Below are 17,719 nucleotides of genomic sequence, written 5' to 3' on the forward strand. Positions count from 1 at the left end.
GTTAGGTGTGTTGTAGTTAGTTGCTTTAAGGGGAAACTTTGATAAAAGGACTGGAAGAGATGATAAAAATCACAAACCACAGTTGATAGAATACATCATTTTATTGCAAAATGAATGCAATACTTTGTCAAATTTGTACATCCCTATGGAACAAACACAATGGAAAGATTTTGAACGAAGCATAATAGCCACTTTCCACTGCCTGTAATTTCAGGCACACTTTTTAAAATGTGAAACATTTCTGCTGGAGCAGCAGAAAGGGGAGATGCTACAGCTGTTATGTATGCAGAAAGATATTAAAAACTATAAGAACCCCAAGTACAAAATATACTTAAATGTTGGTGCCACATTATGTGACTGTTAAAATGCCAAATGACTTAAAATAAAAATGTTTAACAACAAATAAAAATATTTTCACATCATAAAACCAATGTGGGCCACTCAGCTTGTACCGTACGTCCTGAAATAAAGATCACAAAATGACATGGAAAAAGCAGTCAATAAAAAGCTAATTCAAACAGTTTTTTGTTTTTTTAACAAGATGGCAAAACATTTATTCCATATAAACAAACACTCAAGATCATTGCAGTAGACAAAAAGTTGAACATGGAAGACCTACATAATTGTTATGAAATGTAACTCATGATACTTTAATGATAAATAGGCCTAGTATTTTGAAATGGAAAACAGTTAACATGATTTACTTAGTCCATGAACTAGTGGTGAGCTCTTCATATTTTAGGAGTAAGAGTGCTAAATAAAATCATTCTAAACAAGATGAATATAATGTTGATGACACTCGTATTAACACTTGGTCACCTAGCGATTACATTTTAGGATGCCCTGTTGTTCTGTTAGAATTAAATACATATGACTTGATATTGTATTTTAAATACAACATTTTTGGACAAACTTATCAAGAACTTTTCAGTTTTACAATTTCAGATTTACCCAAGACTGATCAAATCAGAAGGTTCCCCTCCTGAGTCAGGGTATAAAGTACAGAAAATTAAGTTCACTCATTTAATATAAACATTTATAAATGTCTTCAGGCCATGGGAATATACACTCAGTTTTGACACGAGTAATAAAAAAAACAACACTATATGCACATACAAGCATCCAAAGAAATTACACTTCATAAATAAACACAAATATATATAAATTCATATTTAAAAACCACTGACTGAATATTTATCCATATATAGGCTGTTAATTTGTTAAGAGAAAAATATAACACCATAAAGGCTTTTCAGAGTGTACAACTCTTAGTATTATTGCTAAGTAACCATTTTAATGCAATGTAACAAATCTACAAATAAATATGGGATTCATAAATAAATAATAAAGTACAAAAGCAACACAAACAATGTAAATCAACTAAATTAAGGCCACCTATTCAATAGAGTATTAAAAAGGTGAATAATATAAACTAAAAAAGTCCCAACCTGTGATGGGGCATAGCTTTGGCAGCTGGGGGTTATAGCATTGGATATAAGGCTCAAATCAATGTTCACTCTCATACTGTCGTGGGTCGTTTAAACTTGCTTTTCAGAGCAAACGAAACCAACGCGTATAATACCTGAACTGTAAATGTGCAGTTCATCCAATAAGGCATTTTGACACTTGAAAATGACACATTCAAGGGTGTAAAAAAACAAAACACAAAACACAAAAGAGCAATGCTCAAATTACATGATTTGCACCATTTAAATATTAACTTAATTGTAAATTAAACACTAGTGACAGAACCATATATTACAACTGTTAATATTGAATACTTAAGTTTCAGAATGCATGTATACAACAAATATGTTTATACTTTACAATAACTTACCCTTTTTTTTAATGAACACAAAACACTCACAATTAAAGTCATTTGGCAGATATAACACAGAAAATCTGTATCAAAAATATTCAGAGAAAATACATTTTACTTTGGGAGTAAATATAATTTAACTTAAGAGGCATTTTTTCAGACTCCTTCCCTTGATGGCTTTTTCTTTTCTTGGATAAAAACATAAGAGAAAGTATTTGCACGTCTATGTTCAGATAGACCCACAGTGTCTATCTTCAAATCTTCCAGTTTACTTTTCTTGGGACTCTGTATGCCTTTCCAGTAAGAGAAGAACAACCTTCCTGAAAATAGTGTCTGTTGAAGTTCAAATGTTCCTAACCCTTCTGCGGGGTTTGATGCTTAACAGCATGTTTCAATAGATCTGTAGAAAAATGCCTTTATGCTGCTTTTCTTTTGAAAAAAGACATCTCTGGCCGCACTGTTTTGTGCAAAATAAAAACATAGACATGTACATTAGAAAATGAGCATTAGATCGACTCATCTATGATAATACTGAACAATATACACAATTAAATCACTGAATATAATGTACTGTTTTCCTTTGTCTATTGTACATCTAAAATGCATCAGAAATATTTGTACCAACAATTTCCTCACATGGAAAAGAATGAGATTCTATATAAGGACAAGCTAGCAGTGGATATATCATAGCGATTATTTTGCAGCTAGGTTCCTCCATCCTTTCTTGTACTTCTTTCACTGTCAGTGTCTTGGTGGTGGTCAAGGTGGAAGGGGTGTTGACTAATTGTAGCACCAATCCAGCTGGACTAAGTACCAAGTTGATTTAACAGAGTGGACATCTAATGCGCACACAGCTAACTAGCTAGCGGTTCCACATCATGAAACCCATTGGCTAGATGGACCGCTACTCAGAAGGCCACTGAAGTAACGGATCCACAGATTCACTGTCATCTGGAGATCTTCCTCCTCTTGAGTTTAGGGGTCTTGACTTGTCGTTCTCTCTGTGACATCTGGTGCGCCAAAGAAATTAGGAAATAAAAATGGAACACCATCTTTAGAGACTGTAGACTTACACACATTTGGACACCCGAAGGTCATGTCTAGAGAGAGGTGTGTATATACAGTACACATAACCAAATACTATGAATCTACCCATGATGTTTAGAGTACTCACATTGCCTGTCATCTTATCCAGCTCGCTCATAGCCTCCTGTATAGCAGCTTCTAGGTTGTTATTCCGTTTTCCTCCACTGTAAGAAAGACAACATATGTATTACTGTATCTGATAAAAACTACAGGAACAGATTTTATATATCTATATATATACATTTTTTTAACTAGGCAAATTCCTATGTACAATGACGGCCTAGGAACAGTGCCTTGTTCAGGGGCAGAACAGATTTTTACCTTGTCAGCTCGGGGATTCGATCTAGCAACCTTTTGGTTTACTGGCCCAATGCTCTAACCACTAGGCTACCTGCCACCCCCTAGTTCTATTTCTATCTATCTATATCCAGTCAAACTTTCGGACGCACCTAAACATTCAAGAGTTATTTGTACTATTTTCTACATCAAAACTATGAAATAAAAAAAATAAACAAATATAAATATATTTGAGATTCTTCTTCTTCACCTTTGCCTTGATGACAGCTTTGCATTCTTTCAACCAGCTTCAAGAGGTAGTCACCTGAAATGCTTTAACAACAGTCTTGAAGGAGTTCCCAAATATGCTGAGCACTTGTTGGCAGCTTTTCCTTCACTCTGCTGTCAAACTCATCCCAAACCATCTCAATTGGGTTGAGGTCAGGTGATTGTGGAGGCCAGGTCATCTGATGCAGCACTCCATCACTCTCCTTCTTGGCCAAATAGCTCTTACACAGCCTGGAGGGGTATTTTGGGTCATTGTCCTGTTGAAAAACAAATGATAGTGGGACTAAGCGCAAACCAGATGGGATGGCAGATCGCTGCAGAATGTTGTGGTAGACATGCTGGTTAAGTGTGCCTTTTAATTCTAAATAAACCACTGACAGTGTCAACAGCAAAGCACCACCACACCTCCTTGCTTCACAGTAGGAACCACACATGCAGAGATCATCCGTTCACCTACTCTGCATCTCACAAAGACATGGTGGTTGGAAACAAAAATAAAAATGTGGACTAATCAGACCAAAGGACAGATTTCCACCGGTCTAATGTCCATTGCTTGTGTTTCTTGTCCCAAGCAAGTCTCTTCTTATTGGTGTCCTTTAGTAGTGGTTTCTTTGCAGCAATTCGACCACGAAGGCCTGATTCACGCAGTCTCCTCTGAACAGTCGATGTTGAGATGTGTCTGTTACCTGAACACTTAGATGCAATCTGAGGTGCAGTTAAATGCAGATTTCTGAGGCTGGTAATTAATTAACTTATCCTCTGCAGGAGAGGCAACTCTGGGTCTTCCTTTCCTGTGGCAATCCTCATGAGATCCAGGTTCATCATAGCGCTTCATAGTTTTTGCGACTGCACTTGAAGAAACGTTCAAAGTTCTTCAAATTTTCCAGATTGACTGACCTTCATGTCTTAAAGTAATGCTGGACTGTTGTTTCCCTTTGCTTATTTGAGCTGTTCTTGCCATAATATGGACTTGGTCTTTTACCAAATAGGGCCATCTTCTATATACCACCCCTACCTTGTCACAACATAACTGATAGGCTCAAACGCATTAAGGAGGAAAGACATTCCACAAATTAACTTAAGCCACACCTGTTAATTCATATGCATTCCAGGTGACTACCTCATGAAGCTGGTTGAGAGAATGCCAAGAGTATGCAAAGCTGTCATCGAGGCAAAGGGTGGCTACTTTGAAGAATCTCAAATATAAAATATATTTTTGATTTGTTTAACACTTTTTTCATTACTACATGATTCCATATGTGTTATTTCATAGTTTAAGTCTTCACTATTATTCTACAATGTAGAAAATAGTAAAAAATAAAGAAAAACACTTGAATAAGTAGCTGTGTCAACTTTTGACTGGTACTGTATATTTAAAAAAAATGAAATATACTCCAGTCTGAACTTAAACAATTAAAACCAGGTAGAAAGTGTGTAGAAATAAGAATAAACGTATATATATTTTTTTTAAATGATCTCACCTCTGGACATATTTTCTTAAATCACAGTATTTTCAATATTTATTAGCAGCGCTATTTAGCTAATTTGGTTGATTTTGTGGTCTCAAACTAGTGAGCTTGTCATTCTTCATCAAGAATATGGGAAATTGCAATTATTGATAATGAAAAGGTGGGACTGTTGTTCTCATTATGTAAATTGGTGCATTTACTATCAACAATGCATTAAACCTAGTTGTCCAGATTTTTGGCATTTTGGATAAACAAATAATAGCAATGTGAATATTGGAGTGTGACAGACAACCTGGTTGAATTTGCGTCCAGAGACAAAACCAGTTGAGAACCACTGATTAGGGTAAGTAACTTACTTTCTAGTTATTTTGTTTGCTTTGTGTAGGGTCTCCAGATCCTCTGTTAGTGTCCTCTGGAAATTGTCTGACTCTACCTGAGGGCAAGTAGAAAAAAACATTACCAAAACACTGACTGGGAGAATAAAACCAAAACTTTACCAAAGGATCATCTGCATGAGAGTGTTAAGGCAGCCAAGTGAAACCAAAAGAACATTACCCTGTTCTCAGGACCGGAGTTCTAAATGAGTTTGCAGAATGACTCGTGTCTAAGCAATGACTTCATTTAACACTCAATAATCACAACAATTCAACTTCAATAAAGCCTCATTGTCTTATGACTAACTGGCAAGCTTCCTTAATTAAACACACGACAGAGAATTCAACAGTTTTCTAATTAAAAAAAAGAGGCAGCATTTTCTCCTACCCTTCCAAACTGCTTTCAATTTCTGTTTTACTCAACACAAGGGGTTCAGATTTATTCAAATTGCTGTCCAGACACAGGCCTATAATAAGGATGGGTGTGGCAAATTCATCCACCACTGCATATTATATGTAAGGTCAAACTAGGCAAGAAACCAAACTGAAATAACACCTAGTCCAAATGTTAGCCTAAATTAACGTGTCACATTAAAAATATAAAAGCAGATTCCCCAAATCCCAAATCGAAGAGCCTGGACAGTAGTTTTGAAAATAATAATAATAATAATAATAATAGGCTGTAAATACATTCAAGCAATGGATGTGGACAGAAGTGAAAATGGGGGTGAAACGACTAATTCTTTGGCATCTCTGAGGCCGTCGGCAGTGCCACAGAGCAGAAATAGTTTTTGAATGCAGAACACCTGAGTTGTTCTCTTTCCCTGCCATGCTCCTTGTGAAGAATATAATATCCTTCAGGGATATGCAATGCCTAATGTCTGCACATTTCAAAACTCCTCTCTTATACAAAGCATTATCAAAAGGTATGGTGCACAACAGTAGTAGCAGCAAAAGTGTAATGTAAAATTGTGTTGAAACTGAGGGTGGAATTGTGGCGGAGACCTCCACTTCCTTATGTGCTGTAGTCATGTGACCAATCATAATCACACAACACTGACAATACAATAATCTCACTTTGCCCTGTATGCTGTTCACCATCCCAAGGGAGTACATGTGCCCCTCGCTCCCCATCTTGCCTGGCCATGGAGGGAAGCCTTTGCCCTGGCCCCAGAGCAGCTCTCCCGGGTAGTGGGTCTGAGTTCTTGGCCTGTGGTGGAGCTGGAGCCCCTCACTGGAGGAGGGCGAGTCCCCAGGCCTCAGGTCCTCCTCGCCACTCAGGCTCCCGTTCAGGTGCCCATTGTAATACCTGTTGTAGCAGTGCCCGTTGAGTTGGCCGTTCAGATGTCCGTTGAAGAGGCTGGAGTCCTTGGTGAAGTGGCCCTCTGGTGGGGACAGGCTGGGGTGTCTGGGTCTTCCCGAGGTGTGAACCCTACCGTTGCCGTTCATATGGGCAAACATACCACTGGGGACTTGCAGTGGTGTTTGATCCTGGGGTCCTAAGTGGGCCTGACCTTTGGGCCTTTCTGGGGAGGTGCCGTTTCTGCCCTGGGCTAAGGAAAGCTGTTGGAGGGGCTCGTCATCACGCCACAGACCAGCCTGCTCCTTGCCCGCCACCTCTCCGTCCCATTGTCTTCTCTGGGCTCCACGTCGAGGCGAATGGAATCTTGTAGGAGATTCCATGGCAACAGGGGAGAAGACGTTGTTCCGTTCAGGGGTCTTCTTGCGGGGCCGGCCCACCTTGGGATGGTGTCGGTGCTCCAGCACTGGCTCCCGATATGAGCGGAGGGGGCCGGTGTGGATGACAGAGTTGACCGCATGGGAGAGGTCAACAGGCTCGCAGACAACAGTAGCAGCGAAGGAACTGCTACCACCCGCTGATGTAATGACATTAGACGTGCTCTTGCTGGCCATGCCCATCGCTTCCCTGTGGATAGGATCAATAACTTCTCCCCCACCACTGTGAAGGCCCTGGGGAGACTGGTATTCTCGATGACTCTCCTGGAGGCAAGGGGCACTGGGTTGGGACATGGACATAATCCCCGGTCGACTCATCATAGCTCTGTTGGGCTGTGGAATCCTCTCAGGCAAACCCCCCTGTAACAAAAAGAGAGGGAGAAGGGCTGTTATGTTGACAGTAATCAACAATAATCATCCTTAAAAATACAACACTAATCCAAATACACAGAAAGTAAGAGAAAATAAGGCTGAAACAGACCAGGAACACATCAGCCTGACCTGGAATCTCTGAAGGAGGCTGTTCATGGGGTTGGAGGCAGCACCACCAGGGAGAGGGGCAACAGGATGGGAGCCCTGGCTCTGGAACTTGTGGAGCTGCTGGCTCTGTATGGAGTGACGACCCAGACCCTGAACAAGCTGCTGCTGTGTATTGGCTTGGCTGCTCCTGATGAGAGACTGGAGACTCTCCTCTTGGGCCTGCCTCAGCTCACAGCTCAGAGAACTACTGACCTCAACTGTACAGGGAGGGAGAGAGAGAGGTGTGAGAGATTACAAAGAAATCGAAGAGGGGTGAGAAAGTTGGGAGAATGAGGAGTGAAGTGAGGGATTAGGTGTGTAGAGGGAGATCTGATCATGAGTGAAGTGAGGAAGGGAGAGTCTAGGGAGATCTGATCATGAGGTCAACACCGCTCCAAGCTAACTGAGGCTTTTCCAAGATAAGCAAACACTGAAGTCTTGAAACTTGGCAAACTACAGACAACAACTGGAGACCTAACAGACTGTGACTCTGTGACGATCACAAAAAGCAGGGGATTCTCTGAGAGGAAGTAGTGGGAATAGCACAATTACTCCAAATAAGACAATTACCTGTGGTAATTGGAAGAGGATGTGTTTAAATACAAAGAGACAGTAAAAGAGAGTAGTGTGGTCGTAAAAACAAGCCCAAAATGTACTCCCATTTACTTCCCTTGATTTGTGAGGACTTGATTGAACAAATACGAAAGAAAAAGGAAACCGACAAGACAAGTGAGAAAAGAAAACAATGTTGTTGAGATGAAAACCAAAGGGGTCAACTGGGGTTCATTTGGGCTTTTCCTGACTACACACTGACTTCAGACCAAATATAGGTGTTTTAGATAAGATGGCCACTGACTCTTAAATCAAATCAGGATATAAAATTTGAACGTACACTTCTAGAACTCGAGCCATATGCCTAGATGGATAACCATACATTACCTCAAAACTGTCAGCAAGGGTATGGTGTAGAACAGGAGAAGTAGTCAACAATAGCAGTCAGTGACAACATTAGGAGTCTATTGCTATTGAAATAAAAAAGGTTCATTTAACAAAAACAGATGACAAACCTCAACAAAGTAGCCAGTAGCCACCATGATCCGCTAACTTTGACGGTTTCGGAGGACATTTGCTGAATCCACAGAGCTTGGACAGGAAGTGAATGTGATCATATGTGTGGAGCTCCTGTATCGAAACAGAAATGCATCCATGTTTATGGATGTGTGGCACATCTTTCACTGTAAAGGGCATTGGCTTGTCCAGGTGAAAGTGCTCCCTACTCTCTGGCAGATAGCTAGTGACTAGACACTACTATGAAAGTGTATAAAATACAAGATTTCACCTACTGTAATTAGCTTACGCTAAAAAGGGTTAATCTGTCTAGATACATTCGACTCCTGATAATTGCACATCAAAAGGAAATGCAATTTCCCTTCAAGGGGAGTGCTTCTCACTAGTCCCAATTCAAATTCTTAATTTTCTCATGCCACCGCCTGCTATCTGCATTCACAACAATCCCAAGCTGTTGCATACATCAGGAGTGCACTGTACGTCATTTAAATCAGACTAGGGCTAAGAGAATGCGTCAAGACTAAATGTCATAACTAACCTTCACTTACTACGTATCACTTCAGAATAAAATGACAGAGACAATAAGTATATGGTGGCAGAGCTGGTATCCTACTCATCTAACCACAATCATTAAGATTAGAGCTGGGATGATACACCAAAAATGATCCGACACCGACCATACCGATCACTTATCGCAGACATTTTTGCTGATATCATTCATTGCAATAGGTAGCCTATACTAGAGAAATGTGAAGATTGAAATAAATTCTCTAACATAGGTGATTGATAAAGAGACAACGGATGGCTACAACCCTCAAACTAGTAGTAGTTTAAAGAATAATAATAATAATAATAATAAACAGTGATTGTTATAAACGTATCCTTTGGTTTATCATTATGGCATCAACTCAGGCAATCTATAACCATATGGATTTTTGTCCATATCGCCCAGTTCTAATTAAGATCAAATCCCAATCTCAGTAATTCAGATTAAATATTACACTACTTGTTTACTAGAACCACTGTTCTCATTTTCTATGACCCTCTCGCCCATCCTTCACTCTCTAAGAGCAGGACTGTAGGTTACTAGAGGCTAGCTCCAGGACACAGACATTAGCCAAGAGGACACACACAGCCGTCTGATACACGAACCAGTGACGCGTGGCTAGTGGCGCTTCTTGGGCTCTCAGTCACAGACTGTCACCCGTAGCAATGCAGAGGCCTGGCTGCAGACCACAGAGGACATAGCAAGGAAGTGCATTCCACAACACTGAGGTCTCTCCACTCACTGTTTAAAGGCTGATTGCAATGACACAGATAGAAACTAGGCCTATTGTTTACAGTAGAACAACTTCTAGCAGAATACTTGATCATCTAACTTGGTGAGTCATTGTTATTGTTGTTTGGTCTTCTATCATTTCATACAATGAGAAACACACTTGATCATAATAGCCAAGATGTGAGAGTTGGGTTTCAGGTCAAAGCATTGCTGAAAAGATGACTTAGTTGAGCTGAAAATGGGTTAAAGAAATTAGAGCCAAAACAAACAAAAAAAGCACAAACAATAAGGCCTGATGTGAGAAATACAAGTTGAAAAACATCAGAAATGTTTTATCTGCCTGCTTGTACAAAATGTTTGCCTTTAAAGAGGTCTTGCACAGGCTTAAAATACTTGACTTTTATTTGGCTGTGCAGCAGAAAATGATTTGCAGTCAGCTCAATGTTGAAAGCTTCTAAAAGAGCACAAGTGACAAAGACGTCAACAAAATGAGATTGAACTGAATGAAAAGGACAAAGAGTTATGCAAAAAATAATACAAAATAGTCGTTTTTTTGTGATCATTGTAATAAAGTAGGCTAATGTACACTACGTAAAAAAAGTTTGGGGTCACTTAGAAATGTCCCTGTTTTTTTGTAAATTAAAATAACATCAAATTGATCATAAATACAGGGTAGATATTATTAATGTTGTAAATTACTACTATAGCTGGAAACGGCAGATTTTTAATGGAAAATCTTCATAGGTATAGAGGCCCATTATCAGCAACCATCACTCCTGTGTTCCAAAGGCACGTTGTGTTAGCGAATCCAAGTTTATCATTTTAAAAGGCTAACTAATCATTAGAAAACCATTTTGCAATTATGTTATCACAGCTAAAAACTTTTGTCCTGATTAAATAAGCAATAAAACTGGCCTTCTTTAAACTAGTTGAGTATCTGGTGTATCAGCATTTGTGGGTTCGATAACAGGCTCAAAATGGCAAGAAACAAAGAACTTTCTTCTGAAACTTGTCAGTCTATTCTTGCTCTGAGAAATGAAGGCTATTCCATGCGAGAAATTGCCAAGAACCTGAAGATCTCGTACAATGCTGTGTACTGCTCCCTTCACAGAACAGCGCAAATCGGCTCTAACCAGAATAGAAAGAGGAGTGGGAGGCCCCGGTGCACAACTGAGCAGAAGGACAAGTACATTAGTGTCTAGTTTGAGAAACAGACGCCTCACAAGTCTTCAACTGGCAGCTTCATTAAATAGTACCCGCAAAACACCAATCTGCTGTTTCCAGCTACAATAGTCATTTACAACATGAACAATGTCTACACTGTATTTCTGATCAATTTGATGTTATTTTAATGGACAAAAAACATGTTTTTCTTTCAAAAACAAGGACATTTCTAAGTGACCCCAAACTTTTGAACGGTAGTGTATATCCAATTATTTGCAACACTAGAACAAAAACTATACCAGTTCTCCATAAGGGCGCACAATAAATTACTGTCCTTCGCTTAACCACAAAAACGTGTAGGTAGAAACTATTGACTTAAAACATCATAATATAAATCTATGATTTTGCTACACACTTAGGATAAGAGGACAAAAAAAGTCAACAAAATCAAGAAACAGCTGCTTACCTGACTTAGAGAGTGCTTGGACACCGCCATTGGACATCATGGGAGGCAATCCTGCCCTGCCTCTGAAGTGGGGGTTGCCTTGCACCTGGGATGGTTTCTGATAATGTCCAAACTGCTGCTGCTGGTGAGAGTTTGGGTTGTCCTGCATTGACCCCATGGCTGCATGTTGTCTACCACCGTAACCCAGCACCCCAACGTTCCCAGCTAAGGCGGGAACCTGCATTACGTTCATTGGCCCGTTAAACCGCTCCGTGTTTAGAGCTTGGCCTGAAATCTGACCTTCGTTGTTCATGTTCTGGAAGAAAGGGACCAACGCTCTGCCCTGGAGCTGAGGCACCCGCAAGCTCTGCTGTAAAGCTGACATATGAGGCAAAGCTTCCTCCAAGAAGGGAGATTTGCTGGATCGGGCTGGGCTGTGGCCCACGTGGCTTGGCCCATTATGGACACTCTGGTGGCTCATGGACTGGAGTAGCTGGGCCATGGAGGTGTTTGGGGGCAGGCTACCCTGCTGAAACATTCTCCTCAAAGGCTCTGGAAAGCTAGCCGAACTTGATCCTGAGCCACCCATTGGATGTTTGAGCACGTCGAAAGCCCTGTCATTGTTGACGCCACCACCGCTGACATCATTGGACAGTTTCCGCTTGCGATTCACCTCTCTCTGCTGAGCCATACCCATAAGTTTGTCTCTTAATGCTGCTCTTCCGGTTTGAACCTCGCTCGCCAACGGCCCAGGATTAGGTAGATATCGCTGGTTTAAAGTGCTGTGTCCATCTAGGTTCCCACCTCTGCCTCCACCAACCAGTCCTGGGTGTCCCAAACCGCTGCCACTGTGAGCCTCTGTGCCTGCAGCCGCTGCGCTGTCGGGATGTTTGTTTTGATTCACTAGCTGTGCTTTGGCTGCGGCTGACAGAAGACTGCTGGCTGGGAAGGAAGCAGGATTCTGCTGATCTAGCATCTTGTTAAGGGGCATTCCTACCGAATGATTCCTTTGAAGGACACTATCAGAACCAGGAGCTGGAGGGCACATGGAGTTGGAATGCCTGTTTAGACTACTTTTCATCCCCCCTGGCAGGTAGTTGGGGTTATCGTTCAAGTGATGGAGTTTGTCCATCTTATATGAACTTGGCGGCATTGCAGGTCGAGGGGACCCCAAGGAGGCCCGAGGAAGTGGCTTTGAACCCCCACAAGGAACCTGGAGCCCCGTGGGGTGAGCGAAGCTCCCATGTTCAGAAGATCCGGAGGAGCAACGTGAACGGTGGGGTGACTCCTCCATCCTGGTAAGGACAGGCCCAGCCATATGTACCGGGGACACAATAGGCGAGGACGAGACCGATGAAGGGTGGTGCTGGACCCTCTGGCCATGCCCAACATGTCCAGACTTCCCAGTTGGTAAAGGCAGGTTGCTGGGCAAAGGGACACTGGTAGGGGGGATGTTTACATTCATTGGTGGTACCTGAGAATGGGCACTGTGTTGGAGGCCAGATACATTTGACACTAAGGGACCCTGGCTTGGAGCCTTGCTTGGAATGGGGTCCAGGATACCAAGAGGGTCCATCTCAGAGGAGGGAGGGAGCTGAGACAGGGACAAGTGCGACTGTGGGTGTGGATGGCATGCAGGCTGGAGCTTATGTTGAAAGTTGTTGTGGGGGAAGCTGTAGAAGGGCTTCTGCATATTGGGGCTTTTGGCATTGACAGGTACATTAGTCCTTCCTGCTATGGCACACGAAGGCTGGGTGGCCGAAGGCGAGCCGTGGAGCAGAACACTAGGTGGTGAGAGAGGTGTAAAACGATCCCCGTTCATAAGGGCAGTGCCTGGGCTGCAAGCTCCATGAAAACCAAGCATGTTGGGCTCAGGACTCCCCAGAAGTTCAGTCCTTGGTGAGGGAGTCCCATCACCATAATGCTGCGAGCCACATGAGGTGGAGGAGGAGGGGCTGAGCAGGACACTGTGGCGGATACGATAGGGAGACCGTTGTTGGCTACAGCGATCACTTCCCCCCAGTCTTGTCCTGCTGTAGCCAGAGTACGGATCTCTCTGAGGAGAACCCAGCTCATGGTTATAGTACCTTTGACCAGGTATTGTCATCTTGTTGGGTGGACCATCGTACATATTGTTCTTTATTGCTGGATGACTCATAGGACCCACCGTCGCCGAACCTACAAAGCAGAGTAATATTGTTCATATTAGTAATCTCAGTTAGTAGTCATCATAGTTTTGTCACGTTGATATTACAGATCAAAATTGAGATGATTCTGAGTGACTCACTCAGCATTTTCCATTCTGAACTTGCAACTACACAAACAGTGCTTAATTGACAACAGACACCTTATATTTACAGCAAACAGTTAGATAACAGCAGATAAGCAGACTGAACGTTATGGAAATATAATCTAGCTGTTATGTGTATGCATGTTCAGACAGTGTCACATTTTTGCTTCTCTTTTATAACACAATGCTGACAGGGCACAATGCAGCACAGCAGCTATAAAAACAAATGCTGCACGGAACAGAGCATTTCTGACAGAGCTGATCTCAATCTGCCATAAAGATATTGTCTTTCATTTTAATTTCTCCATGGCATATGGAAAATCGGAACAAAACTTGCTGAGAATGCACAGATGCTCACGTCATCATATCTAGTGACACCCCACTGGAGGGTAAAAGCAATTGAATGGCAATCAAATGCTGTAAGATATTGAACTTCATTATCAACCAATAAGCTATATGAATGGTTGGATTGTTATAATATAAATAATAATAACAACCATTTAGCAGATGCTTTTATCCAAAGTGACTTAGACATGCGTGCATACATTTCACGTATTGCTGGCCCTGGGAATCAAACCCACTATCGTGGCGTTGCAAGAGTCATGCTTTACCAACTGAGCTACAGAGGACCAGGGGGCAAGCTTGCCTCTCAAATTGAGAAACAACTTCCACATACCAGTGCCACTACCGTGACTAGCCAGAGCCAGCGAGGGGTGCAGTGACTCCATGTTCCTGTGCAGTGTTGCCGTGGCAATGATCTTCCTCTTGTGGATACACAGCTTGGTGAAATCGGCATCGGCTTGTGCATCCTCAGCCATCCTATGCTTGACCGCCGCCCCGGGGTCAAAGCTGAATATCTGAGGGGGAGATGTTAGCGTGTGTAAGTGGCTACTCCTATAACATATGTGTCACCTCTCTTCTCCAACCCTGGCTACAGTTAGAAGTGTGTTAGTGTTCAGTAGCATGCGCAGTGTGTTTTCCCTTGAACTTTATGACCCAGCTACCAGGAGTGGCCCCATCACACACCCACAAACATCTCCTGGCTGGCTCACCTTGTGAATGGTGAGAGGACACTCCAGGCCACACTTGCAGGTGCCATCAGTCAGCAGGTAGCTCTTCACCTGCTCCAGACAGGCTAACACAGAGCCACTGGGACTGGAAAGTGGAAGAAGAGAAGTTCTGTGACTGACCAACGTTAACGGCATACAGTAGCACAACCATACAGTAGCTACATAAAGACAGTCTGCATCAGAAATTGCCCCCTATTCCCTAAAGTGGTTCTGGTCAAAAGTAGTGCACTATACAGGGAATAGGGTACCATATGGGACACATCCATACACATTCAATTATATCAAAATGGCCTGGATAAAGTAAAATCAGGCACAGCAAAAGAAGCAAAGCCCAAAATATGGGAGGACCACATTACCATGACAACGGCTCACCTCACAATGACAACGAGAGTGTCATCAGCTTAAAAGGCTCGTTTCCGGAGATTTTTTATTTTTTTTGTACAAGCGTCACACCAAAAAAAAAAGATCGTAATGAAAGTAAGGGAGTGAAAAGTGGCTGACGCGTGGAGAATTATGGTGCCATAAAACACAGATCCCGACAGCGTTTCACAGTTTTTCAGAGGACACAATTTTCTCTGTATAATACAGTCACTGTTCTCAAACATGCTTCCCCTCAAGGCCATGCAGCCCAGATCTGCCCACCAGAAAGGGCAGATGAAGAGGGAGGGAGGGTGGCAATATTGGATTCTGGAAGGTGTTATGCTCGACTGGCCCTGGTATTGAAACGCTTCTCTTCACTACAGCTCATGGACAGACAATATTGATAATAACCATCATGTCAAAGAAAATTTGGAGTCACGCAATGTGGTGTATAGTCCTCCCCACTTAGACTCAGGAAACCACACAGTTTATTAGACTACAGATAGAATAAGTTATTAATAACTTCTTATGGATAGGGGGCAGCATTTTCACGTTTGGATGAAAAGCGTGCCCAGAGTAAACTGCCTCCTACTCAGTCCCAGATGCTAATATATGCATATTATTAGTAAACACTTTGACATTTCTAAAACTGTTAGAATGATGTCTGTGAGTATAAAATAACTCATATGGCAGGCAAAAACCTGAGAAAAAAATCCAACCAGGGCGTGGGAAATCTGAGGTTTGTAGGTTTTCAACTCAGCCCCTATTGAATATACAGTGGGATATGGGTCATCTTGCACTTCCTAAGGCTTCCACTAGATGTCAACAGTTTTTAGAACGTTGTTTCAGGCTTCTACTGTGAAGGGGGGCTGAATGAGAGGTGAATGAGTCAGAGGTCTGCCAGCAGCCTCAGTCTTGTGATGCGTGGTCATGAGAAAGTTACCTCTCGTTCCATTGCTTTTCTACAGACATAGGAATTCTCCGGTTGGGACATTATTGAACATTTATGATAAGAACATCCTAAAGATTGATTCTATACATCGTTTGACTTGTTTCTACGGCCAGACATTTCCGCTGGACTTGCCCGTGCCTTGTGAGTTTCGATTTGTTTACTAAACACCCCAACAAAAGGAGGAATTTGGACATAAATGATGGACTTTATGGAACAAATCAAACATTTATTGTGGAACTGGGATTCCTGGTAGTGCATACTGACGAAGATCAAAGGTACATTAATATTTATAATGCTATTTCTGACTTATGTTGACTCCAACATGGCAGATATATTCTTGGGTTGTGTATGTCCTCTGAGCGCCATACTCAGATTATTGCATGGTTTGCTTTTTCCGTAAAAAAAAATTGAAATCTGACACAGCGGTTGCATTAAGGAGAAGTAAATCTGTAAATAACACTTGTATCTTTTATTAATGTTCATTATGAGTATTTATGTGATTTGATGTGGCCCTGTGCAAATTCACAGGATGTTTTGGAGGCAAAGCCAAATGTAAACTGAGGTTTTTGGATATAAACATGAACTTGATCGAACAAAACATACATGTATTGTGTAACATGTTGTCCCGGGAGTGTCATCTGATGAAGAATATCAAAGGTTAGTGATTAATTTTATCAATATTTCTGCTTTTTGTGACTCCTCTCTTTGCTTGGAAAATCGCTGTATGCTTTCTGAGACTAGTTGCTGACCTAACATAATGATATGTTCTGCTTTCGCGGAAAATCTTTTTTGAAAATCGGACACTGTGGTTGGATTAACGAGAATTTTATCTTTAAAATGGTGCCTAATACTTGTATGTTTGAGAAAATGGAATTATTAGATTTCTGTTGATTGAATTTGGCAGAACCCCAATCATAGACAGGTTAACTTCACTGGGTGGTGAAAGTGCATGGTGATGAGCTTGATGTTGCTTTCCAATAAATATTGGGGGTCTTATTCTGGTGACATGATCATCGATGCTTGGCTGCCATTTGACAAATAAAAATATTCTCGCTCTTATCCATCATCTCATCATGTAGACTAGTCTACCCGCACTGTATCATCAAGCTGTTGGCTCGAGCGTAGGTGCCCAGACCAGAGCAGGCAGATACAATTAGGGTTGCAAAGGGTCAGAAGCTTCCCTGTACATTTCCGGAATTTCCCCAGATTTTTTCATGGGAAGTTAAGCCCGGGAATTGGGGAATTTTGCTTAACCTGTTGCCTCTACTTGGGACGCTTGCATCCCAACTAGAGCTCTGGAAATGCAAATGCGCTACGCTAAATGCTAATAGTATTAGTTAAAACTCAAAAGTTCATTAAAATACACATGCAGGGTATCAAATTAAAGCTACACTCGTTGTGAATCTAGGCAACAAGTCCGATTTTTAAAATGCTTTTCGGCGACAGCATGAGAAGCTATTATCTGATAGCATGCACCAATACACTACAACAGAAAAGCACAGCAGGGGACGTAAACAAAATAA

The 17,719-nt window shown here is 41.7% G+C and overlaps 1 protein-coding gene across 6 annotated transcripts in view; it reads right to left on the reverse strand.

Moving 5' to 3' along the window:
* Positions 1-82: 82 nt before the first annotated feature.
* The window catches only part of LOC115130344 (methyl-CpG-binding domain protein 5-like), a 50,093-nt gene continuing 32,456 nt past the window's right edge, over positions 83-17,719 (reverse strand). The window contains exons 3-10 of one of the 6 annotated variants that reach the window (XM_029661402.2): positions 14,867-14,969; positions 14,491-14,671; positions 11,546-13,702; positions 7,551-7,786; positions 6,390-7,409; positions 5,295-5,371; positions 2,994-3,069; positions 83-2,829 (exon numbers count right to left, since the gene is read on the reverse strand). In XM_029661402.2, the coding sequence (XP_029517262.1) occupies positions 2,767-2,829; positions 2,994-3,069; positions 5,295-5,371; positions 6,390-7,409; positions 7,551-7,786; positions 11,546-13,702; positions 14,491-14,671; positions 14,867-14,969 (3,913 nt within the window). In that variant the 3' untranslated portion in view covers positions 83-2,766. Of the gene's footprint in view, positions 2,830-2,990; positions 3,070-3,452; positions 3,727-5,293; positions 7,410-7,550; positions 7,787-11,545; positions 13,703-14,490; positions 14,672-14,866; positions 14,970-17,719 lie in introns of those variants that run through there. The other 5 variants (XR_010464012.1, XR_010464013.1, XR_003863759.2 and 2 more) reach the window with 5 other exon arrangements.

This window comes from Oncorhynchus nerka, linkage group LG1 (assembly GCF_034236695.1).
Source record: "Oncorhynchus nerka isolate Pitt River linkage group LG1, Oner_Uvic_2.0, whole genome shotgun sequence".
Classification (NCBI taxonomy): Eukaryota; Metazoa; Chordata; class Actinopteri; order Salmoniformes; family Salmonidae; genus Oncorhynchus; species Oncorhynchus nerka.